Below are 27,279 nucleotides of genomic sequence, written 5' to 3' on the forward strand. Positions count from 1 at the left end.
TACTTTTATGCTGCATTTATGTGCTTTTTGGTCCTTTAAAGTTCTGCCCACAATTCACTTGTATTGTATGGACCTACAGAGCTGAAATATTCATCTAAAAATCTTCATTTGTTTTCTGCAGGAGAAAGAAAGTCATTCACATCTGGGTGAACTATCCCTTTAAATCAGTGTAGGGAAGTCAATTTACATATATGCACAGGGGAGATCGGGGCTAGTTGTCACTTTTTACTCCATTGAATGTCTCCCAGAGTGTCTTTTTTAAGTCAATTTCTGCATAGACACATACTTTGAAGTGTTCTTCAAAAATGTCAATATGTTAATATATACTGTATGCCATATACTGTATGTGTGTGTGAATTACTACAGTACAGTAAAAGTGAAGTTAAAAAAGCCACATTTAAAATGAATTATAGGCTATTTGATAGTTAAAAAAAAAACAAAAAAAACAAATAGGTAAACTATTATGAAATGCAAAGCAATTCATGAAACAGCAAAAGTCAAAAAAGGTAGCAAAATTATCAAGCCACTATTTGGCTTTACACAGAAATTGTAATTAATTAACTATATAAAATTCCAGCATAAAAAAAAAAAATAAAAAAATAAAAAAAAACATTTGACAACTTGCCCCAATTTGAGTTTTATAAAGAAATCCACTGAAAGGCTAAACTAAAATTTTAAATGAAAGGCTTAACTTTTAACATGGTATGTGTGAGTATTTTGAGAAAACACAGCATTAATTAAATTGAAACGTTATGGAGTCATGGAGATATAGTTGACAACTTCCCTGTGTGCCAAGAAGTTCCGGTCTCCCCTATATGCACATTTATATGTTCAGTACATAGCACATGTAGCCTATGTAAAGGGACAGTATAGAGTAGGATGGAAAAAGTGTGTCGAAACGATCGATTAGGTGTATATTGTAAAACTTATAAAGAAGCACAAACCAATCAGAGTGTGTGCCGAATCAGATGTTGGTGTGCTGCACAATCAGAATAATGGAGGGACAGTTGGCAAAGAAGCCTTGAAATCAAATGTCTATAAGCAAAACTTGAATGTTTTCTCAGTATTAACAGCCTGATTGACAGTTTGTATGATAAATAAGCATCATTTCCACGTGTTGGTATTGGGGAGGGCATAGTTTGTATTTTCAGGAAATTTGCAGCATGTATTTGTTCTTGAAATATGTCAATAGAATTTAATAAATACAAACTAGCAGTTTACATTGTGTGTTTGTGTTTTTGTCCGTCTGATTAAACTTATGCTATTGTGTCACTATGCTTAACACAGTGTACACAAGTTGGACATGTTCCTAAACCAACATCCTTGATTGTCCTGGAACAACATTGCTATGAGCCAATCATTGCCCTGTGATTTTACAGGCAGAGTTAGGGGTATGGATAAGGTTTGGAGTTTGATTGGTTGAGAGAAATGTTGTTCCACAACCAACACAAAGAATGTTTATCCAGTGACATGATCTGTTTATGTAAATCGCATAGTGTCATGTTGAGCGAGACATATTGCAATGCTACTAGTTCTATTATGCAGTATGTGTATTGTGCACAATATTTATATTTTTAAGACTGGACTCATTATTTGATCGGACTGCCAAATTTAACACACTTTTTACTTTTACAGAAAGTTGGATTAAAATTGCAAAATAATTTTTTTCCTTTCCAATACGGTGACTAGATAGCGCTCACTGAACTAAGCATGCAACGTAGTAAGGTTACGTCTCAACAACGTAGCCTACTGCGGTTTCAAATCTTAATCGTTGCATATTTTATACTGTTTCACACATTTTCTTTAAATAGTAAGGAGTATACAGTATATACTGCGGAGTATGCAGTACGCTATTATTTCATTTCAAACACAGCCCGCCACAACACCTGTCAATCTCAAAAGCATTGAAACAAGCATCCTCCCCTCAACGATAACCACATGATTGACACTTCTATAGACCATTAAAGTGTCAGCGATAAGAAGCGTAACCAATAAAAATGAAGAGTGGGCGGTCCTACTGTGTTTCTTAATTTAACTTCGTATCGTATTAGATTGCTATTTAAGTCGACGGCGAGGAAATAGCGTTTGAAGGCCTAACGCGAATAATATAGTCATATTTGTCGAGATTTATAGGTAAAGCATGTCTGAGGCAGAAAAAAATAAACGTTTTTAAGTACTTTTTAGTTTGACAAGTGATAACATCAGGCGGAATATGATATATTATACGCCTATTATATATTTTCTCTAACCGTAAACGTCCTTTAACGTCTTTACATTCCAAGTTAAATGTGTTTTACGTGTGCATAACATGATATTAATCATTTATTTCATTCCCATTGCTCTCCCTTGAAGACTCGCAGGAAATGCGGTTGTTTTATGTGTCAGTTGTGCTGTGCGTCCTCTTTGCATGTCATATGAGCAGATCCACCTGCGACGAGCTTTTGACTCCAGAAGATGAGGCATTCTGCAAGTAAGACTTTTTAAAGTTGTAATTCTGTTCAAAAATGCCTTAAACTCCCCAAATGGTCTAAAATTCTGTGGAAATGTAGATTTATGTCATATTTATTGATTCTTACCATCTTATATTGTGTAAAATGACAAAAGTGGTAACCTGCAATTGTTACCTCAAGGATCTACTTCGGCTTGATCTAACCCATAAAAATTACTTTTGATGGTGTCACTTAATTTGTTAACCCTTGTGCGACCTTCGGGCCATTTTTGTCTTTTTCATTTGTGTTTTTTCGATCATTTTGGCTGTGTTAATGCCAAAGGCATACATTTTGGGGGAATTTTGATATTTCAACCTTAGTTCCTATAATACATCTATAATACGCTGTGTACACAAATTAGTTACACTCAGGACCTTCAGGACAATAATGTCCCAATTGAAACCCATTAAAACTGCAATATTTGATCCCAGTGCCATTTAAAGCAAAAAAAAAAAAAAAAAAAAAAAAAAAGGCGCCATTTTTCTCATGTTTAGCCTATGGAGCAAATACATGCTTTTTCCCTATTTTCTGGTTGCTGTATTTTAGAGCACTGCAGGCCAATTGAATAAATGATGCAGCTAAAAGTTTGTGTGTGTGTTTGTATGGATGTCAGAGTGTCTTTTGTATTTGTGTATTGAGAAATTTGTGTGTGTGTGTGTGTGTAAAAAAACAAGTGGCATTATGTAAACAAAAGGACATTTAAAGGGTTAAAATCTAAGTCAGTGAAAGTGGAAAATAATAATATATTTTTATAGCAGTTTTTTGACGCGGACATTTAAGATACTGTTTTATTTATTTTTTTTAAATCTGATACTGCACAAAAAAATAATGCATCAAAATCAATGTTGTTGCTAATCATTGACATCACAGATTGAAAAGTTTTTTTCATAAAAACAAAATAACAGTGGCATTATATAAACAAACTGTCATTTAAAGGGTTAAAATCCTGAAAATATATGAATATTTGGTAGATATGATCAGGACTGATGTTGGTTAAAAAAATGTAACTCATTGAAAGTGGAAATAATATTAATATATAATAATGTTATGGCAGTTTTTTGACACAGACATTTTTATTCTCTAAGGACCTCTGAGTAACTTTTATTTTTATTGACGCACAAGGATTAATTTAAGGTAAATTGCGGTTAATATTGTCTGATTTAAATTTTATTTTTGAATTTAATAAAACTAGTTAATTTAGATGAAGCACAGTTTTAGGTTACCCCACAGAATTTGCCATTGGCCACTCTGCTCTCGAGATATCAGTATCACCATCAGTCATTGAAAACCCATATTGGTCAAAAGTTAAAGGTCTGGACAGTTAAAGGAAGTCACAGAGGGAACTATAGGAGTTTTAATATTCTGAAAGATTATTTTTAGGGATGCACCGATACTGGTACACTCGTAAAAATGCTCCGATACCATCTGATGTATGGATGTCATTACATAATCATTTAGTGCACAGATTAAAATCACGTCATGTCCTAGTGAGATTATTTAACAGCAAAAGCTGTGATTTAATGAACTTGTGAATGTTTGCAGCCAGTGTTGTGCAGGCATAGGCACAAACTGCTCATAGCTTGGCTCATACACGGAAAACACTATTATTTGTAGCAGATGACAGCAGGCAGAGCGCTAATTCACTTTTTAGCACGAGTCATGTACAAACTACATATTTATTTATTTATTTATTTATTTATTTATATAGTAGCCTTTTGCAGTTTAATAATTACTGTGATTCACGTCACATGCTTTTCCAGATTGGGAATCTGCCGTCATAACGTCAGAGCTCCTTGGTCTAACAACACAAACACTTCAAAATAAAAGCTCCACCAAAATAAAAGCTCAATTTAAATTAAACAAATATGACAAATATATCACTACTATATAGTTATGTAATATTCACTGTAATACTACTAATAATAATAATAAATCAATAGTAACTGTATTATATTTAAGCAATATCTCACATCTGTGATGCTCTGTTATGCAGCACTTTATTTGACAATAATGACTCCAGTGTTGTATTTAGGATTGTGCTTTGAGGTTCTGTATAGAAGCACTTTATTTGATAAAAATAATAAAATTTCATGTTGAAAATTAATTGTTCTACTTTCATTTGATTTAAAGTTTTAATTAATTTATTTAAACAATTTTGATGATAAAATTGAAATAAACTGCTGATATTGAATTCAGAAAAAATAGAAAAACAGGTATCGGACTCGCATCGGTGAGTACTAAAAAAAATAAAAATTATCGGTACTCTTTGGAAAAATTTGGAAAATCCCTAATTATTTTTAACCCCAAAATGCATAGCTAACCCAGACCCACTAGAACTCAATTGCCTACTGTTTATAACAGTACTCATTTTGTCAACGGAAACAACTTTCTATAATTTAGAAACTTATAAGAAAATAATTTCCCACTCATAGAGTACCATGAGGTGGTGAATTCATACCGATTCTTACAACTTAATTCGTACAAAAAACATACGTCTTGTACATCAACCAATCACATATGCTTGAAATGAAGGGATAGTTCACCCAAAATGGAAATTCTCTCATTTACTCACCCTCATGCCATCCCAGATGTGTAAGATGTTCTTTCTTCTGCTGAACACAAATGAAGATTTTTAGAAGAATATCTCAGCTCTGTAGGTCCATACAATGCAAGTGAATGGTGTCAGAACTTTGAAGCTCTAAAAATCACGTAGGTGGCGAAATGTGCAACGAATGCAAATCGCCAGAAACAAAAGAATGTTAATGTGAAAGTGGAGACTGATAGTGAAAATGGACTTTATTGATCTGTTTCTCACCCACACCTATCATATCGCTTCTGAAGTTAAAGATTTAACCACTGGAGTCATTTGGATTAATTTTATGCTGCCCTTATGTGATTTTTGGACCTTCAAAGTTCTGACCATCATTCACTTGCATTATATGGACCTACAGAGCTGAGATATTCTTCTAAAAATCTTCATTTGTGTTCGGCAGAAGAAATAAAGTCATACACATCTGGAATGGCATGAGGGCGAGTAAATATTAATTTTTAGGTGAACCATTCCTTTAACACAGAACAATTGCCACATTTGGAACTTCAAGGATGCATGGGAAGTGTCTCATGGGTGGGTGTATAGCTTGTACTATTTCATACAAATGAACTTCTATCATGAATTGGTATGAATTCACCACCTTGTACTATTGTGATCGGGTTGGGAATATTCTGCCTTATTCCATTCCTTTAAGAGCTTTTGACTAAGGTTAATTTCCAAACCATATTTTGCTAGATTAAATGATTTGGAGATCTGGCTTGTAGGCTGGTGTGGGATGTGCAGGACTCCTTCAGAACACTGAGTCATGGATACTCAAGCAGCTGGTCCCACTCAAAACCCACACAGCAAGCCTTACAAACCAAACAACTTACTAGTTCAACTAGTTCCGTGCATTCATGTACTATATGTGATTGGACTACACAACTTATACTGGTGTCTAATGACATTTCAGAAAAATCTTAGAAAAACAAATAATGAGAGTATTCCAGATGGTTTAACTTACTTGTAACCTAATGTTTACTCTTTAGGGGAGAGTTAAAGGTGATCTACCATGATCTGGTTGTTGATAAATGCTTAATCGTCCCTCAGAGTGTCAGAAAGGAGATCAGTAAGGAATGGGGACCGCCACAAGTGCAACTGCCAAGTGCTGATGAGGTAAGAGAACGTCACATCCACTGTTTAGTGGTTTAAGTTTTAATCAGTAGTAATAAGTTAGGAGTGCAAGTCATCTGCCTCACCCAAAAATTAACATTCTGTCATCAGTTACTCTCCCTCATGCTGTTGCAAATGTGTTTGACTTTCTTTGTCACCATTTACTTTCATTACATCCATCCACACAATAAATGTGGATGGTGACTGAGGCTGTCAGTCCCTAACATTTTGCTGAACATCTGTGTTGCTCGGGGGAAAGAAAATCATACAAGATTAGAACGACATGGAGGTGAGCAATTGACAACAGAATTTTAATTTTTGGGTGAGCTAACCCCAAGTGTAATACAAGCATTTAATGATGCATCATTACATGCATAATGTAGCATTCAAAACAAACACAACTTAAAATAGTTCACCTCACTCTCCACTGTATTTTAATGTCCTGAGAGATCATTTAACTGGCTTTCAAGTCATATAGTGTGTATTACATCTATGCTAGTGCACATTGTTCCTCTTTCTCCAGAAGGTGGCACAAGCATTCCATTACTGAAGCATCTGTTCTGATTTGAGTTATCCTTGCAGAGAGTAAACTCTTGAGTGTCACATAGAAACAGCATGGATAATGTTTCTAACATTAATTTCTGTGATCTCTTTTTTTGATATTGTAAAGTTGTCTGTCTTTATATGCTGTTGACATGAATTTGGGTTTTTTGTATTAAAGGAAATCAGGGAACATTTGAAGTACAGAGATTGCAGGGCAGGGTGAAAATGTAATTTTTTTTTTGTTTTTTTGTTGATGCACTTTTTTACTATAGTCAGTATATCACAATATGTCAATCAGTGCTGTTCCAAAATAAATAAAATAAATCTATCTATCTATCTATCTATCTTGTGCGTGTGTGTGCGTGTGTTATTGTTGGTTAAGTTACTCAAAATAAGTAATCCACTACAAATTACTAATTAATACTTTTTAATGTAATCTGATTACTTTACTGATTACTTAATATAAAAGTAATTGCATTACTAATTTTACTTAAGTTGCTTTCTAAACCACTTTTCCTAGAAATGTTTTTGGTTTTCCATTTAAATTCAAAATGCCTATATTTCCTCATTCATTGTCACACTTCCTTCAGCTGTCACAGAAGCGTTAAAGGACATATGAAGTCATATTTTAAATGTATTATGCATAATACTTTAATCCAAACAATGTAATTACTTTAAGTCATTAACTACTTTTTTGACTAAAGTAATTAGATTATAGTAACTAATTACTTTGTAATCGGATACACCCAACACTGTGTGTGTGTGTGTGTGTGTGTGTGTGTGTACACATTACTGGTCAAAAGTTTTGAAACACTTGACTGAAATGTTTCTCATGATCTTAAAAATCTTTTGATCTGAAGGCGTATGCTTAAATGTTTGAAATTAGTTTTGTAGACAAAAATATAATTGTGCCACCATATTAATTTATTTCATTATAAAACTAAAATGTAATAAAATAAAAAAAAGTTTTTGAAATTGATGACTTGGACCAAATAATAAAGAAAAGCAGCCAATAAGTGCCCAACATAGATGGGAACTCCTTCAATACTGTTTAAAAAGCATCCCAGGGTGATACCTCAAGAAGTTGATTGAGAAAATGTCAAGAGTACATGTCTGCCAATTCTAGGCAAAGGGTGACTACTTTGAAGATGCTAAAATATAACAGTTTTGATTTATTTTGGATTTTGTTTAGTCACAACATAATTCGCATAGTTCCGTTTATGTTATTCCATAGTTTTGGTGACTTTACAATTCTAAAATGTAAAAAAAAAAAGAATTATAATAAAGAATAAGTGTTTCAAAACGTGTGTGTGTGATTACACTGATCAGCCACAACAACGGCAGGTCTTTTGTGGTGTTCACAGTGGTTAGTACCTACCAAAAGTAGTCCAAGGAAGGACAACCGTTGAAGCGGTGACTGGGTAATGGGTGCTCAAGGCTCACTGATGCACGTGGGGAGCGAAAGCTAGCCCGTCTGGTCCAATCCCACAGAAGAGCTACTGTAGCACAAATTGCTGAAAAGCTTAATGCTGGCCATGATAGAAAGGTGTCAGAACACACAGTACATTGCAGCTTGCTGCATAAGGGGCTGTTAGCCACAGACCGGTCTGAGTGCCCATGCTGACTCCTGTCCTCCCAAAGCACCTACAATGGGCCCGTGTGCGTCATAACTGGACCATGGAGCAATAGAAGAATGTGGCCTTTTCTGATGAATCACGTTTTCTTTTAGATCATGTGGAAGGCCGGGTGCATGTGCGTTGTTTACCTTGGGAAGAGATGGCAGAAGGATGCACTGTGGGAAGAAGGCAGGCCGGCGGAGGCTGTTTGTTGCTCTGGACGATGTTCTGCTAGGAAACCTTAGGTCCTGGCATTCATGTGGATTACTTTGACACGTACCACCTACCTAAAGATTGTTGCAGACCATGTACACCCCTTCATGGCAATGATATTTCTTGATGGCAGTGGCCTCTTTCAGCAGGATAATGCGCCCTGCCACACTGCAAAAATTGTTCAGGAATGGTTTGAGGAACATGACAAAGAGTTCAAGGTGTTGACTTGGCCTCCAAATTCAACAGATCTCAGTCTGATTGAGCATATATTGGATGTGGTGGACCAACAAGTCCGATCCATGGAGGACCCACCTCACAACTTACAGGACTTAAAGGATTTGCTGCTAATGTCTTGGTGCCAGATACCACAGGACACCTTCAGAAGTCTTGTGGAATCCATGCCTCGACGGATCAGAGCTGTTTTGGCGGCACGAGGGGGACCTACAAGATATTAGGCTGGTGGTGTGTGTGTGTATGTGTGCATGTATGTGTATACACCACTCTGGGGAAAAAAACAAAGACCACTGAAAAATTATCAGTTTCTCTGGATTTACTATTTATAGGTATGTGTGAGTAAAATGAATTTTTTTTTTCTTTATTCTATGAAGTACTGACAACATTTTTCCCAAATTCCAAATAAAAATATTGTCATTTAGAGCATTTATTTGCAGAAAATGACAATGGTCAAAATAACAAAAGATGCTGTGTTTTCAGACCTCGAATAATGCAAAGAAAACAAGTTCATATTAATTTATTTTCTCCCATTTTCTCCCCAATTTGGAATTCCCAATGCGCTCTAAGTGCTCGTGGTGGCGTAGTGACTCCCCTCAATTCGGGTGGCAGAGGACGAATCTCAGTTGCCTCTGCGTCTGAGACCGTCAATCCACGCATCGTATCCTGTGGCTTGTTGAGCGCGTTACCACAGAATCCTAGCGCATGTGGAGGCCCACACTTTTCTCCGCGGCATCCGAGCACAACTCGCCACACACCCCACCGAGAGTGAGAACTACATTATAGCGACCACGAGGAGGTTAACTCAACGTGACTCTACCCACCCTAGCAACCGGGCCAATTGGTTGCTTAGGAAGCCTGACTGGAGTCACTCAGCACGCCCTAGATTCGAACTTGCGACTCCAGGTGTGGTAGTCAGCGTCTTTACTTGCTGAGCTACCCAGGCCCCTAGTTCATATTCATTTTTAAACAACACAATACTAATGTTTGAACTCCGGAAGAGATCAGAAATCAATATTACATGCCATACAGCCAGGTCAATCAAGGTGTGGTTGGAGGACCGTCGGATCAAGACCCTGTCATGGGCAAACCAATCTTGAGACCTGAACCCCATTGAAAACCTCTGGAATGTGATCAAGAGGAAGTATGGATGGCCACAAGTCATCAAACAAAGCCAAGCTGCTTGAATTGTTGTGCCAGGAGTGGCATAAAGTCACCCAACAGCAATGTGAAAGACTAGTAGAGAGCATGCCAAGGCGTATGAAAGCTGTGATTGAAAATCAGGGTCATTCCACCAAATATTGATTTCTGAATTCTTAAGTTAAAACATTAGTATTGTGTTGTTTAAAAATGAATATTAACTTTTCTTTCTTTGCATTATTTGAGGTCTGAAAACACTGCTTCTTTTTTGTTATTTTGACCAGTTGTCATTTTCTGCAAATAAATGCTCTAAATGACAATGTTTTTATTTGGAATTTGGGAGAAATGTTGTCAGTACTTCATAGAATAAAGAAAAAAAATAATAATTTTACTCAAACACATAAATAGTAAATCCAGAGAAACCGATAATTTTACAGTGGTCTCTTAATTTTTTTCAGAGCTATATATATATATATATATATATATATATATATATTATTACACACACTGGCGGCCAATGTTTGGAATAACGTACAGGTTTTGCTGTTTCGGAAGGAAATTGGTACTTTAATTCACCAAAGTAGCATTCCACTGATCTCAAAGTATAGTCAGGACATTACTGATGTAAAAAACAGCACCATCACTATTTGAATAGTCATTTTTGATAATCTAGACAGGCCCCATTTCCAGCAGACATCACTCCAACTCCTTATCCTTGTGTAATCATGCTAAATTGATCATTGATCATTACTAGAAAATCACTTGCCATTATATCAAACACAGTTGAAAGCTATTTGGTTAGTTAAATGAAGCTTAACATTGTCTTTGTGTTTGTTTTTGAGTTGCCACAGTATGCAATAGACTGGCATGTCTTAAGGTCAATGTTTGGTCAAAAATGGCAAAAAAAAAAAAAAAGAAACTGCTTTCTCTAGAAACTCATCAGTCAATCATTGTTTTGAGGAATGAAGGCTATACAATGCTTGAAATTGACAAAAAAACTGAAGATTTCATACAAATGTGTACACTACAGTCTTCAAAGACAAAGGACAACTGGCTCTTATAAGGACAGATGTGGAAGGCCAGATGTACAACTAAACAAGAGGATAAGTACATCAGAGTCTCTAGTTTGAGAAATAGACACCTCACATGTCCTCAGCTAACAGCTTCATTGAATTCTACCCGCTCAACACCAGTTTCATGCACAACAGTAAAGAGAAGACTCAGGGGTGCAGGCCTTATGGGAAGAATTGCAAAGAAAAAGCCACTTTTGAAACAGAAAAACAAAAAGAAAAGGATAGAGTGGGCAAAGAAACGCAGACGTTGGACAACAGATAATTGGAAAAGAGTGTTATGGATTTTAACCCCATTGAGCTTTTGAGGGATCAGCTAGACTGTAAGGTGCGTGAGAAGTGCCCAACAAGACAGCCACATTTATGGCAAGTGCTACAGGAAGCGTGGGGTGAAATGTCACCTAAGTATCTGGACAAACTGACAGCTAGAATACCAAGGATCTGCAAAGCTGTCATTGCTGCATGAGGAGGATGTTTTGATGAACACTTTGAATTTGACTTTTTTTTTTTTTTTTCAAATTGTAATAGTAATTTTTCATGTTATTAATGTCCTGACTATACATTGTGATCAGTTGAATGCCACTTTGTTGAATAAAAGTACCAATTCCTTTCCATAAGAGCAAAATCTGTACATTATTCCAAACTTTTTTCCGCCAGTGTATATATATATACTGAAGACTTGAGGTACTGTATATAATAATAATAATAATAAAAAAAGAAAAATAAAAGCTTTCTGTATGAGACTATCAAACAATCTTGGGTAATCCCGCTTCTGCAATAATTACACATGATAAAGCCCTTTATTTTTGTTATCTTAGTATTAAGAGTATCACAAATACATTCTGTGATGCTGTTAAAAAGGTTTAAAAGATTTCTTGTTGAATTACAAAATATTTTAATGTTTTAAAAAAAAAAACCTAAAAAGTTATTTAACTTAACATGATGGAAACATAGCTCCCATTAATATGATCTAAGAGCCCGTTTGACAGCTGCTATAGGAGAATCAGGCAAACTTTGTTCATCCTGCTAGATCTGTGCATTTAAGTTTAGAGCCGCAATGCTGCGGGAATCATTCTAGTAAACTTGAAATAGAATCAGTTGTAGGGGAGAAAAGCAGAAAAGTACTATGCTGTATCTTTAAATTGAAAACTAAAATTGAAAGCCACTTCAATTTTAGAAGCTAGTTTATAAATTCCATAGCTAAGCAGTTTGGCTTGAAGATGATCTATTGCCATTACATCTCCCAAACCCCAATTGATGTATGGTCGTATTATCTGTTATGCTGTCCTACATGATTCTCTTTTATTGCTGGACTTGGTGTGAGACAGCAAAATGGATTACACATGAGATCAAATCAATACCAACTTTATTTACCGGCATTTCAAATGTAATTCCGGCTTCCCCCCCTTTTGTGTTTCTAACTCTGATAAAAACATATGGTAGCTGGAGGTATGAGAATATGAGAAGGGTTCAGAGACCATACTTGTCAGCCCTTGTTCTGCGGTTGGTCTTGCTCCCCCGCCCCTTTGACCCTGCCAAACGACACTTCATCGGCACGGAAATGAGAGGCCAAGTGGCGGCTCAGCGGTCACTGCTTGTCGCTTTACCCCTGCGGTTACACCCACCTCATTACCCTGCAGAAGGCATGCTGGGTAATTGAAACCGAGTGAAATGGGCAGTGGTCCAGCCGTCCGCCTCTCAGTGGGCTTTCATTAGCCAAAACAAAAGCAAAGGGTCACTTTAAACAACAGACTTCCTTCTCTCAGTCCTCAAAGTAATGACTCAACCCGCAGCTTGACTTGAACTTGAATTTTACTTGAACAACCATAATATTTCAGTTTTATTGCTGTTGAAATGTTTTCAAAAATCATAATAGTTTCATCAAAGTAGCCTAATGGGTTGGACTAAATGCTTTATATATTGCCATTTTCATTGGCATCATTTGCATACAGTATGATCGGAAGGATAATAGGCTTTGAAATGTCGTAATTTGTTTAGACTTTGAGGGTGCATAAGAATTAGAATCTGTCTGTGTATGTGGTTACATTAAGTATTGTTTACTTGTTTACTCATCTGAGAAATTGTCCATTTACAAAGTCCACTAAAAGTATTTGGACACTGACGCAAGACTGACAAAAAAATATTAAAGCAAGGATTTTATTGTAGAGAATACTAGTACAAATACATGTTGCAAGCAAAACATATCAAATAAAAATAAAGAAATAAAAAAACAAAAAATGTATATACTGTTCAAAATAAAAACAAAAACATATTTACAGTTTCTGGTTATCAGACGTTAGTTGAACGTTCATAGGTAATGTGTTGAACTTCACCTCAACTAGCACACGTGTGAACTTGAGAGAAACTGACTTCATACATCCTCTCAAATCACCTTGACCAGTTAGTTGCTTTTTGTGGCCACTATACTGTATGTCTAGCTTTGCTGTTGTTAGGAAAAAAATTTAACACTGGGTTGTCAAAAAGCTCTCTTAAAGCATTAGTTTAATCTTAGGTCATTATTGAGATAATTACATCTTTGCCTTGCATTTTGTGATGCAATGTCAAAAATAATTTTGTTTTTGAAACAAAAATAGTTTATTATACAGTAGGGGTTGATGAGACTGTCTTTTCTCTACTTTTTCTGAAAAGTTGAGGACCGTTAGTACATCCTACAGTGTTAGAATTTACTACACACATTATATAATTGTCATGCAAGTGCATTTTTGTGAGATTAAAGCTGCAGCAATAATTTAATGGTTATAATTATAGCTTTGGTATACCTGACTTTATGAAAACTAGTTTAAAACAATCAAATGTTAAGTTATCAGATACTCTCCCACTATCACACACAAGAAAGTATTTTATAAATGGGATTAGAATATTCTTTGGTTTCTCTCTTGTGATGATACCACATGTTCTCAGTTTGGAGAACAGACCATTGGCAGCATTCTGTGTACCAACACTTGTGGTGTTCCGCTTGTGCCATTTTTCAGACCCACAAATATCTTGTATTCATTTACATCATCAATGATTTCTTGTCTCTCCTTCTTTTTTCATTATGGTAAGAATCATGTTTTCATCAAAATGGCAGTTCATTTGAAAATATATATGCAGAATGATTTGAGATCTTGGCTCTGCATGCTAAAGTGACTGATAGCGTGCAATATATTTGAGTGCAGTGGGTTCTTTAAAATAGGGATTTACTGATATAAAGATTTTGAATGACACTGAAAGCTAGTAATTAGTGTTGTCACTAGAATGCTTTTTTTTTTATGCACTCCTCCTGCAGACGTCAACGGGGGAAAACAGGGTGGCGACAACGTGAATTGGGCCCCCCTGGGAGTTGGGGGCTCCTGGGCTTCAGCCCATGTAAGCTTGTGCATTAATGTGCCCCTGGTCACAGTACCAGCATCTATTTTTGCATACTGGCAACTCTTATAAGGTGTTGGTACAGTGTCGTGCTCTTGTGAAACGTTCAAGAGAGACCCAAGGGTCGGACGGAGAGAAATGCTACGGATTTCTTTCCACTTTAAGTACTACTTTTGGCAGTAACCACTTAGCAATGCCTTAGCAACCACTCTGTACACCTTAGCAACCAACTGTAGCAATAACCTAACAACCACAATAGTAATTGCTTTGCCAATTAGCCTATGGGACAGTTTTCAGGTCAACTCCATCATTGTGGCAGAAAGTTTTTGCACAGGCAACAACCATTCTTATTTTTAGCAGAAAAATTTAAAATCTAGTTATTTATATGTTATTATGGCCAATAGCATACCCTCACTGAGCACTTTATTTGGAACACTATGGTCCTAATAAAGTTCCCCATGTGGTCTTCCGCTGTTTATGCCCATCCGCCTCAAGGTTTGATGTGTTGTGCATTCCGAGATGCTTTTCTGTTCACTACAATTGTACAGAGTGGTTATCTGATTTACTGTAGCCTTTGTCAGCTTGAACCAGTCTGGCCATTCTCCACTGACCTCTCTCATCAACAAGGCGTTTCCAACCACAGAACTGCCGCTCACTGGATGTTTTTTAGTTTTTGCCACCATTCTGAGTAAACTCTAGAGACTCTTGTGCTTGAAAATCTTAGGAGATCAGCAGTTACAGAAATGCTCAAACCAGCCCGTCTGGCACCAATGATCATGCCATGGTTGAAATCACTGATAATGTTTTTCCACATTCTGATGGTTGATGTGAACATTAACTGAAGCTGCTGACCCATATCTGCATGATTTTATGCACTGCACAGCTGCCACATGATTGGCTGATTGGATAATCACATGTATAAGTAGGTGTACATGTGTTCCTAAAAAAGTGCTCATTGAGTGTACATCTGTTTACATTTTATGCATTTGGCAGACACTCAAGATATACATTTTATCAGTCTGTTTGTACTTTAGGAATCAAACCCGTGATCTTGGCATCGCTAGCGCCATGCTCTACCGGTTGAGCTACAGAAACCTGTAATACATCTAAAAAATAAAAACACTAATATTGCACTAACTAGGATCCCTTGGACTACTTTTGGCAAAGTCCCCTCAACAACCCACAAGCTGCATGTTCTAAAAACTATAACAGCCTAAGTTAATTTTAACTTGTGCATAATCTTTTATCAAGCATGAACATATGATGGCACAGATTCCTGCATCACGTTGTTGGAGCAGAAAATCTCAGATCTTCGTAACTTTAAACTGCTTTTCTCAGTTGCCTTCAGTATTAAAGGGTTGTATTCTAGGATGTGACACATTACTCAATAAAATCATGTTAAGTGTTTGGGCTCCTGCCCCTTCCAGCTGTCAAAGTCTCTTTGGCATATGAAAGCAGCGCCTGTGGTTCATACAGGGACCTCTACTGTTTTATTTGGTGCTTAGAGAGATGAGCATGAGGTTTCTAAACCATTACAGTGATTAGAAAGCGCCTGGATGTGATCTCCTGAGCTAGCTTACCATGCTGCTAATATCTCTTTTTCTCTCTTCTCTCTCTCGCTCTGCCTTTCTCTCTGTGAGAGTGATTTTGTACGCTGTGCTTAAAATCATGAGTGGGGGCGTCGAGAGAGGATTTCAGTGTGAACCATCCCTCCCTGTTTCTTGCTATTATTTTGGGCTTATTTCTGTGCAACTCTGTTCTTTTCTGTTGGCTGCCTGTAATAACGACCGGGGCGGCATCACTAAGCCTGGCAATGCCCACGGCTGCTAGTCGTCTCAGCGCAGAGCTGCCCACTCACCCACGCTAGCCTTGGCATTGGCGTGCACCGTTGCGGCATGCTATCCGACATCTGAAGGTGGGGTTCCTTTCCGGAAGACCCTGAGTGTCTTTCCCAGGGAAAACCCACTCGTCCACCCATGCAGGATTCCTGAAAGGTCTTTTGCTGTTGGGCCTCTTGAAAGATAGAGGAAGAGAGGGGGATTCGAGTTTGCTTTTTATACTCTCAGTGGGCGAACAGCTTTAATATGTCTGTCTTTGGGAAGGGAGGGCTGGAGATAACAGGAAAGAAATAACAATTGTTGCATGGAAAACAGGAGGTAAAGTGGTAATTCAGGGGGGTCGTTACAGGAAGCATGTGCCGAACTACCAGAAAAGATCCACTGGCTATGTCCGAAACTGAGGACAGCTGCCTCGTAGCCCAGTCAGTCAGTGAGAGCTTTAACATGCACAATCTGACACAGAATATGCTTGATAACCCACCAATGTGTAAGGTCATGTAAACGCCTTAAACGACTTTCCTTTATCAGGGTAAAGTCACAAACAGTTTTAAATATAAACTGATCGACATTGGTAGATTTTTGCCCATTACCCCAATTGTACATTGCATGTAAACACCTTTTACAGGCATTCTTACCGGCTTACACAATGTGCACAGGTGCTGTGAACAGGACTCTTTACATTTTGATGTCAGATGCAGAGAATAACCAGATTATATCAAATCTTATGTAAATGCAAGTTTCTTGCGTTGAATGAACTGATTTTTGGTAGTTTTCAGCATATTGGTGTGCAGGCAGATGCACACAATGGCTGCATCCGAAAATGTAGGCAGCTGACTTGCTGCCTAATCAGGGCTTAACCGACAGCGTTTTTGAATGAATGGAACTCTTAAGGAAACTGTTCTCAGAAAAGTTTGAAAAGCACCTTATTTTCATCCTACCTCCATATACAGCCTCCGAAGGCAGCATTTTCCAATTTTCAGATGCAGCCAATAGCTTCATAGACATCGTTTTTGTATGAAGGAATGTCCTAAGTAAAAAAACTGGTTTCAAACAGGCTTAATGAGCAAATTCAAGTGAGCTTTAGACAAAACCGGACTACAATGCTTATTGCATTTCGCGGTAGACATGGAAACGTAATTTGAAAATATGGATGTTTATTAATTATTTTACTTCTTTCAACCACTCCATCAGACATAATTTTTATTCTTTCCAAAAGTCTGTAATACCAGGAGAAAGCTATCTGTTAGCTTTTCCATTCATCTCAATGGCATTTGCTTGGCTGGCACATGGGAAGTCGAACGTGCCCCCAATTTGCATTCTAGTGTCTTTGCTCATGGACCCCTTAGTTCTGCATTTTTTTTTTTTTTTTTTTTTTTTGCAACCTGGTCACATAGAATCACATGAATATAACTGCAGTTTTGCAAAATGAGTTTTACGTGGCTCCTTGTACAGTTGTGCTCAAAAGTTTGCATACCCTGGCAGAAATTGTGAAATTTTGGCATTGATTTTGAAAATATGACTGATCATGCAAAACAACTGTCTCTTATTTAAGAATAGTGATCATATGAAGCCATTTAGTATCACATAGTTGTTTGGCTCCTTTTTAAATCATAATGATAACAGAAATCACCCAAATGGCCCTGATCAAAAGTTTACATACCCTTGAATGTTTGGCCTTGTTACAGACACATAAGGTGACACACACAGGTTTAAATTGCAATTAAAGGTTAATTTCCCACACCTGTGGCTTTTTAAATTGCAATTAGTGTCTGTGTATAAATAGTCAATGAGTTTGTTAGCTCTCATGTGGATGCACTGAGCAGGCTAGATACTGAGCCATGGGGAGCAGAAAAGAACTGTCAAAAGACCTGTGTAACAAGGTAATGGAACTTTTATAAAGATGGAAAAGGATATAAAAAGATATCCAAAGCCTTGAAAATGCCAGTCAGTACTGTTCAATCACTTATTAAGAAGTGGAAAATTCAGGGATCTCTTGATACCAAGCCAAGGTCAGGTAGACCAAGAAAGATTTCAGCCACAACTGCCAGAAGAATTGTTCGGGATACAAAGAAAAACCCACAGGTAACCTCAGGAGAAATACAGGCTGCTCTGGAAAAAGACGTTGTGGTTGTTTCAAGGAGCACAATACGACGATACTTGAACAAAAATGAGCTGCATGGTCGAGTTGCCAGAAAGAATCCATTGCCACAACAAAGCCTGGCTACAATATGCCCGACAACACCTTGACATACCTCACAGCTTCTGGCACACTGTAATTTGGATTGACGAGACCAAAATATAGCTTTATGGTCACAACCATAAGCGCTATGTTTGGAGAGGGGTCAACAAGTATTGTGCTCCTTGAAACAACCACACCGTCTTTTTCTAGAGCAGCCTGTATTTCTCCTGAGGTTACCTGTGGGTTTTTCTTAACAACTATGAGCAAAACAACTATGTGATAATAAGTGGCTTCATATGATCACTATCCTTAAATAAAGACATGCATGATCATTCATATTTTCAAAATCAGTGCCAAAATTTCACAATTTATGCCAGGGTATGCAAACTTTTGAGCACAACTGTTTATTTATCGTGAGAGTTCAAGTGTTCAAAAGTCTGATTGCTTGGGGGAAGAAGCTGTCATGAAGTCGGCTGGTGCGGGTCCTGATGCTGCGATACTGTATGTATGTACACTATACATATGTATGTATCGTGTCAGTTTCCTGGTAAAAAAAAACAAACAAACACTGAAGGCGCAATGACTTCAAACACTTAGGCCCTGTCCCAAATGACTCCCTACGCCGTTGAGCCGGATCCTGTTTCAGAAAATGTAAGATTTTGGGATATTTGCATTCCTGTAGTTTTAGACAATCCGGCATTAATCAAAGCATTGCCAAATTGCAGCAGTGTGTGTGTGTGTGTGTGTGTTTGAAAAAGAGAGAGAGAGAGCGAGAGAGAGAGCATGCAGGTGTGCTGTAGGGATGGGCATTTTGGTCATTTTGTCTACTCGTGTTCTCGGACTAATTACTCGTACTTGTCGAGTACTCGGGGCGATTACATATTCATAACTGTGTATATATAATAACATGTCTGACAAACATCTATAGCTGCTGCATTGTGTCTTGCTCCAGTGTATCGTTTATTCATTATTATAGGCTGTTTTAAAATAATATGTTACAAAATGTACAAAAAATTCAAAATATAATGCATCATATTTTATCATTAAGATTCACTGTCCAACTCTGAAAGAATGTGCCCAACGCATGTCTGTCTGTTCTTTCTTTAGGTTACCGTAGTAATCTTACTAAGCACGCACCAGTTTTTTTAGTGACTGTCTGAACCGTTTATTTTCAAATAACAGGAGATGCCATAACCATTGCGTTTTTAATATGCGTGTTAAATTGAAGTTCAGTTTGAAGACGCTGCATTGTGTTCCATTTAGCTGCGCTCTGTCAAAATGTTTGAAACACTCTCCTGCTGTATATGCATTGCTTCAGCGCATTGAGTACACTGCCACACGTGCCTGGTGTGCGTGCGTGCGTGCGTGCGCGTGTGTGCGTGTGTGTCCCCAAATGTTCGCTCTTGTGAGGAAAGCCGTGATGCTCTGTATTGTTGTTGCTGTGATTCATGAAGCGTTCCTTTCAACTCGGAGAGTCTGAATTTCGACCTTTCAACTGGGGAAAGTGCAACGGAAGGACACTTTATATTGGACATCTAACTTGGTTTAGATTAGACCAACTCCCATTTCATCGAGATGCAGGTGCATGTTACTTCACGCAGGGCAGCGAGGTTTACGGTCAGTGACAAACATTTATTAAATAATATCCATTAACGAGTCAAAATTCTTACATGATGATAAAACGTGTTTAGCAAATGTTTTGCAGAGACAGGTGTTCAAAACACAGTTAATTACACTCTCTTTTGATTACCATAACGATAGCATTGCAGCATTGTATCAGTTTGGTTGCTGTGAGACGTTTCTGACAAACAATGTACCCCACAAAGCCACAGCGTAATCAAAAATTAAATCTCAAAATTAAAAATTGTTTGTGTGTTTAGTTGTCAGGTAATTGTCACTGGGTTTTGAATTTGTGAAAAGTCACATCATGCGTGATCACTATCGATCATCGTTTTCATGATCATTGCTGCCATGTCTGAGTACTCGAGTACTCGTGCTCATCCCTAGTGTGCCGGCTTTCTTTTATTAGTGCAAAATCTCTCTCATTGGTTAATGCTTGTAGTTGCATGTGCACTGAGCACAGGAAAGCAAAGAGCGAGCGTGTCTAACTGGTTATTTTTATTTTTTATTTTTTTTTATGTCTTGATATTTTTGAGACTCTCAAAAATACTAAAATCCTCTTTAAAAACAGTTATTGAAAACGATAAGAAATCTGCACCTGATATCATCTTGTCCGCCATGATTTTACCTCCTGCATGAATCTCCAGTCGGCTGTGATTGGTCGAGGATAAGTAGCGTAGACCAGGGTTCCCCAATTAGTTTTCACCAAGGGCCAAATTTTGTCAACAATACAAAGCCAAGGGCCACTGCTTTCAATGTTATGACAAAAGTGTTTGTGCTGCTGCTATTAATATTATTGTTAGTATTATTATTAACATAAATTGTTTTATTAGTTCTTTTTCTCAGTATTAGTAGCCTGTTCCCTATCTGTCACTCACTCAACGTTGTGTCGATGTAGTGACACTAGGGGTCACTCTTGGGAGCCCGAGACACCTCTGGTCTTTGATAAAAGGCCAATGAAAATTGGCGAGTGGTATTTGCATGCCACTCCCTCGGACATACGGGTATAAAAGGAGCTGGTATGCAACTACTCATTCAGATTTTCTCTTCGGAGCCGAACGGTCATGCTCTCTGAGCTGAATTCCCACGACTGTTCATTCACCTCTGCTGGATCTGACGGCACATTTCAGCGGCTTCTCCCTCCTCTGCACTGGTGCACTGCAGAGAATGCCCCTGGGGCTTCGGCAGAAATAAGAGTATATTTCTCTAAAAGAGTATATTTCTCTAAAAGAGCGGCACACACGGAACGTCTTTTTAAAGACATTTCTTTTTAAAGATGCCTTTCCTTTGTGTGTTATTCCTGGTTGTGCTCGTTATCTCTCGCCTCCTGACGGTTACGATCACTGTCTTTCGTGTCTGGGCACTGCTCACGTGGAGACAGCGTTCGTGGATGGGTCATGTACTCATTACGAGGACATGTCCATGGCAACGGTGCGGTCGCGGCTGGCCTTCGTAAGAAAGCCACCCCAGAGGCTCCCCGCCTTGGTCCTTTTACCCACGAGTTTGAGGCCAGTGCGGCTAGGCACTGGGGGTGATTTGGGGACCCATGCTCGTCTGCCCCGATCGGGCTTCCAGATGAGTCCGCCGGCTCGTCTCACGGCGAGTTCGACCTCTTATTCGGAGCCCGCGAAAGTGATGAGCTCTCGAGCGCAACGTGGAGAGCGGGCTCGTCCAGTCGGACGCGGAAGCCTCATCTGGGCTCCTCCCTTCGGGTGTGGTCGCCCGGTCACAGGCTGACGCAGAGATGACGACATGCTTTCCCGGGCAGCCGCGAGCATCGGGCTAGAGTGGAACCCTCCGCTCTCCCCTGAACCCTCACGGCTCGATGATTGGTTCCTGGGCTCACGGCATCGCTCAAAGCCACGCCCCGCCCCCGTTCCTTTCTTCCCGGAAGTGCATGAAGAGCTGACAAGGTCGTGGGAGGCACTTTTTACTGCCCGGTCCCGATCTTTTCAGCTTCCCCGCCCTCATTACCCTCGATGGTGGGGCGGCCAAGGGCTATTCGGCAATCCCCGGTGGATAAAGGCGCTCGCGGTGCACCTATGCCTGCAGAGTGCCTGCACCTGGCGCGGGTGCCCAAAGCCCCTGTCCAAGGCCTGTAGGTTTACGTCGTCTCTGACGGCCAAGGCCTACGGTGCTGCTGGACAAGCCGCCACCGCCCTGCACGCCATGGCTCTCCTGCAAGTCTGTCAAGCCCTGGGATTGATGCAGGAACTGCGCTTGGCGACCGACCGTCGCTCGGAGAGCGAGGAGGTCACGGCGCAGTCACTCGGGCAGACGATGTCCACATTAGTGGTCCAGGAGCGCCACCTTTGACTCAGCTTGGTCGAGATGGGTGAGGCCGACAGGACATGGTTCCTTGCTGCCCAGGCTGGCTTATTCGGCGACACCGTCAAGGACTTTGCCCAGCAGTTCTCGACGGTGGAGCAGCAGACGGAGGCTATCCGGCATATCCTGCCCCGGCGCGGCTCAAGATCTTGCACCCCATCTGCTCGTCACCAAGGGTGTCCCCCTGCGGTGATTGCACCGGCTCCGCTGCAGCCTGGCCCCGGCCCCGACGTGGAGCCCACCGCAGGAAGCAGATGCCACCCATCTCGCGGCCGCCAAGAACCCGTGAAAGGCTTCAGAGCACCCCTGAGACGGGCGACACAGGGATGATGAAACCCGCTGCTCTGGAGCTGGTAAGCAGACCTCTCCATCCCCCGGTCGAAGGCCGGGAGGAGAATCTTTTTCTTACCTTTTGCATTTAATTGTGCTGCATGCCCAAGTGGCTGCAGTACCCAAGAGTTCAGCGGTTTCCTTGTTCCCTTTTTCACATATCCGGTGTGCTCAGTCGTCATCACGGCCGCCGTCCACCACTCTATGTGGCAGGTTTGGCGCTCCAGCGGCGGTCTTCCGCCCCTGAGTGCCCAGCTGTGCCACAAATCCACCCCCGATGTGACAGTCTCCACGAGTCATGAGGACGGGCCTCTTCCTCCCCTGTCCCAGGCTGTTCTGGGGGTGGTCACTAGGAGCCAGGTAAGTGTTTCGATGTCCCTAGACTCAGCACGGCCACGACATGGTGTGGCACCTCGAGCTCCGCCCCGCCGCGAGGCCCCACCTGCCTGTACGTCCAACGACGTTGTCCCTTTGGTCCCCCTTGCACGGAACTGGGATGTGTGGCTTGCGCTTTTCAATGCAGTTGCGATGGCTGGTCCGGACCATCCAACTCGGCTACGCGATTCAGTTCGCCAGGCGTCCGCCCAGGTTCAGCGGTATCCACTTCATCTTGGTGAAGGATGAAAACGCTGCTACCTTGCACGCGGATATTGCTACTCTCCTACGGAAGGGTGCGATAGAGTCTGTCCCTACGGCCGAGATGAAGAAAGGGTTTTACAACCCCTACTTCATCGTACCGAAAAAAGGCGGTGGGTGGTGGCCAATCTTGGACCTGCGAGTACTGAACTGGGCTTTACACAGACTCCCGTTCAAGATGCTGACGCAAAAACGCATTCTGGCAAGCGTCCGGCATCAAGATTGGTTCATGGCGGTAGACCTGAAGGATGCGTACTTCCACGTCTTGATTCTACCTCGACACAGACCCTTCCTGCGGTTTGCATTTGAGGGTCAGGCGGATCGGTACAAGGTCCTCCCTTTCGGCCTGTCCTTGTCTCCTCACATCTTCACGAAAGTCGCAGAGGCAGCCCTTGCCCCGTTAAGGGAAGTGGGCATACGCATTCTCAACTCTCTCGACGATTGGCTAATCCTAGCTCACTCTCGGGACATGTTGTGTGCACACAGGGACTTGGTGCTCTCACACCTCAGCCGACTAGGGTTTCGGGTCAACTGGGGAAAGAGCAAGCTCCTCCCGGTTCAGAGCATCTCTTTCCTCGGTTTGGAGTTGGACTCGGTCTCTTTGACAGCGCGCCTCACGAATGAGTGTGCACTGGTGGTCCAGCTGATTTAGAGTCGATTCGGACAGGCACAGGTGGACGTGTTCGCCTCCCAAGAATCCTCCCACTGCCCGCTCTGGTACGCCCTGACCGAGGCACCCCTCGGCATAGACGCGCTGGCACACAGCTGGTCCCCTGGCCTGCGCAAATATGTGTTTCCCCCAGTGAGCCTACTTGCACAGACTCTGTGCAAGGTCAGGGAGGACGAGGAGCAGGTCATCCTGGTAGCACCCTACTGGTCCACCCAGACGTGGTTCTCGGACCTCACGCTCCTTGCGACAGCGCCCCCCCCCAGCGAATTCCCCTGAGGAAGGACCTTCTTTCTCAGGGACGGGGCACCATCTGGCACCCGTGACCAGACCTCTGGAATCTCCATGTCTTGCCCCTGGACGGGATGTGGAAGACTTAAGCAGTCTACCACCCGCGGTGGTAGACACGATCACTCAGGCTAGGGCCCCCTCTACGAGGCGCCTGTATGCCTTTAAGTGGCGTCTGTTCGCTAAGTGGTGTTCTTCCTGTCGGGAAGACCCCTAGAGATGTGCAGTTGGATCAGTGCTTTCCATCCTGCAGGAGAGGTTGGAAGGGCGGCTGTCCCCTTCCACCTTGAAGGTGTACGTTGCCGCAATAGCAGCACACCACGACACAGTGGACGGTAAGTCCTTAGGGAAGCACGACCTGGTCATCAGGTTCCTGAGAGGCGCCTGGAGACCGAATCCCTCCAGGCCGCGCCTCGTTCCCTCATGGGACCTCTCTGTAGTTCTTCAGGGTCTACAGAGAGCCCCCTTTGAGCCTTTGCAGTCAGCTGAGTTTAAGGCACTCTCCTTGAAGACTGCCCTCCTGACTGCACTCACTTCCATCAAGAGGGTAGGAGACCTGCAGGCGTTCTCTGTCAGTGAAACGTGCCTGGAGTTCGGTCCGGGCTACTCTCATGTGATCCTGAGACCCCGACCGGGCTATGTGCCCAAGGTTCCCATGACCCCTTTTAGGGACTAGGTGGTGAACCTGCGGGCGCTGCCCCAGGAGGAGGCAGACCCAGCCCTGTCGTTGCTGTGTCCGGTGCTCTTTGTCTGCATTGGTGCACAGCGTAAAGGAAGCGCTGTCTCCAAGCAGAGGATCGCCCACTGGCTCATTGACGCCATAGCTATGGCATATCACGCCCAGGACATGCCGCCCCCGGTAGGGCTACGAGCCCATTCTACCAGAGGTGTAGTGGCCTCCTGGGCCCTGGGGTACCTCTCTAACAGACATTTGCAGAGCAGCGGGCTGGGCAACACCCAACACCTTTGCAAGGTTCTACAACCTCCGGGTGAAACCGGTTTCGTCCCAGGTAGTGGCACGCAATACAAGCAGATATGCCCGGGATAGCCGGCCGGGTGTATCGCTTGCACGTAGCGCCTTTTACCTCTTCTGAGCTGAAGACGTGCGCCATTAATTCCCAGTAGTGTTCACAAACTATGTTCCCTGTTTGACTAACTCCGAGCCCTGTGGCTGTCGAGTTTTCGGAGAGACTTGCTGCCGGCCCAGTACACGTGCTAACTAAGAGCCCTTTTCTGGGGTAGGTGCTCCGCATGTGGTGGTTCCCTGTAAGGTAACCCCATGCGATATATATCTTCCGCTAATTCGTTTCCCTGTTGGCAAACTGCGTCTTCCTTGGGCAGAGCCCCTCTACCACAGTCTCCATGTTTGTAGTAACTCCTTTCCCCCGTTGGGTAGGATCTACCTTGAGACTCTCCACATTGTCGGCAAGACCTTGTGACGTATTTTTCCACTTAAATTACCCCCCCCCCCCCTTTGGGTGAGGTGTGGTCTCCGCGGTGTCCTCCTCTTGGGAGGACACCCCCCCGACTAGACCTGGTGGCCCAGCCGGATAATCCCCCTTCTTTTTTAGGGAGTGGAAAAAAGAAGGGGAAAAGAAGCCACGACTGGGTTAGCCTGTCTCTCTCTTTTGGGTAGTCGATTTGTCCCCAAAGGGCCGTTCGACACTCATAACTATGTTGGGGGAGGTTACGTGTCGGCCTGGTGTGCTGGCTACGAGGCACACAGTGGTCTGCCCGTCACACTCCGCCAGTTCACTTAACACTGATGGAGGGAACGAGATGTTGTGTTCCTCCTGCCACAACGCTGAACTACCAGCTGAAATGGCCGGACCTTGTCTCGGCTCCTCAGCATAAAACCTGAATGAGTGGTTGCATACCAGCTTCTTTTATACCCGTATATCCGGGGGAGTTGCATGCAAATACCACTCGCCAATTTTCATTGGCCTTTTATCTCGGCCTTTTGTCTCGGTCTCCCAAGAGTGACCCCCTAGTGTCACTACATCAACACAACGTCTCGTTCCCTCCATCAGGGAACGGCGGTTACGCAAGTAACCATGACGTTTTATTTATACAAACAATTGTGAACATTTTGTTTGTATAGATACACAAAACTACCTGTTTAAAAAAAAAAAATTAAATAAATACATTAAAAACGCTCGAGCAAAATGAAAACTTTAATGAACAATCTGGATCTCCGTGTCCTCCATGCGAGTCAACTGTTACTGCTCCTCTCCAAACGAGATTTCCTCCCTGCAATTTCCCTAACTGCAGATTCAATTATTAGACCTATTAGTAATATTGTTATTGTTCTTACTTGGATTTTATGGGGGACAAACTGTACCTGTATTAATTGACATCTAATTCCCATTCAGTGAGAGAAGTGACAGTGACGGGCTGAACCATCTGATGTTGGGGCTATATAATCTCGAGACACTGATCAAGATGTACATTATCCTGGTTCTTGATGTTCATTTAAAAAAAAAAAAACAATGACACACAGATGTATAGTACTGTGCAAAATATTTAGGCACTTGTGAAAAAATGTTGCATAATGAGGATGTCTTCAAAAATAATGACAGAAATAGTTTTCATTTATCAGTTAATGTCATACAAAGTCCAGTAAACAAAAAAAGCGAAATCAATATTCGGTGTGACCACCTTTCTTCTAGGTACACCTGGACATAGTTTTCTTGGTTGTTGGCAGATAGGATGTTCAAAGCTTCATGGAGAATTTGCCACAGTTCTTCTATCTATTTAGGCTGTCTAAATTGCTTCTGTCTCTTTATGTAATCTCAGACTGACACAATGTTTTGTGGGGGCCATGACATCTGTTGCAGGGCTCCCTGTTCTTCTATTCTAATCTTTTCTATTTGCAAAAGTAATGGTTGGGAGTCTAACATTTATATTTCCTATTGACACACTAAAGCTTAAGATATAAATAACCATCTTAAGACAAATGCTTTTGTGAAATATCTTATGTGCCTAAGACTTTTGAACATTACTGTAGGTGTGGCTAGTA

At 41.2% G+C, this 27,279-nt stretch overlaps 1 protein-coding gene across 1 annotated transcript in view; it reads left to right on the forward strand.

Annotated features, from left to right (window-relative positions):
* The first annotated feature begins 2,036 nt into the window (after window positions 1–2,036).
* The window catches only part of LOC127415489 (phosphatidylethanolamine-binding protein 4), a 234,243-nt gene continuing 209,000 nt past the window's right edge, over window positions 2,037–27,279 (forward strand). Inside the window, exons 1-3 of the mRNA XM_051654275.1 lie at window positions 2,037–2,133; window positions 2,353–2,470; window positions 6,069–6,195. Of these exons, the coding sequence (XP_051510235.1) occupies window positions 2,364–2,470; window positions 6,069–6,195 (234 nt within the window). The 5' untranslated portion in view covers window positions 2,037–2,133; window positions 2,353–2,363. The remainder of the gene's footprint in view (window positions 2,134–2,352; window positions 2,471–6,068; window positions 6,196–27,279) is intronic.

Source organism: Myxocyprinus asiaticus, chromosome 24 (assembly GCF_019703515.2).
Source record: "Myxocyprinus asiaticus isolate MX2 ecotype Aquarium Trade chromosome 24, UBuf_Myxa_2, whole genome shotgun sequence".
NCBI classification, from domain to species: Eukaryota; Metazoa; Chordata; class Actinopteri; order Cypriniformes; family Catostomidae; genus Myxocyprinus; species Myxocyprinus asiaticus.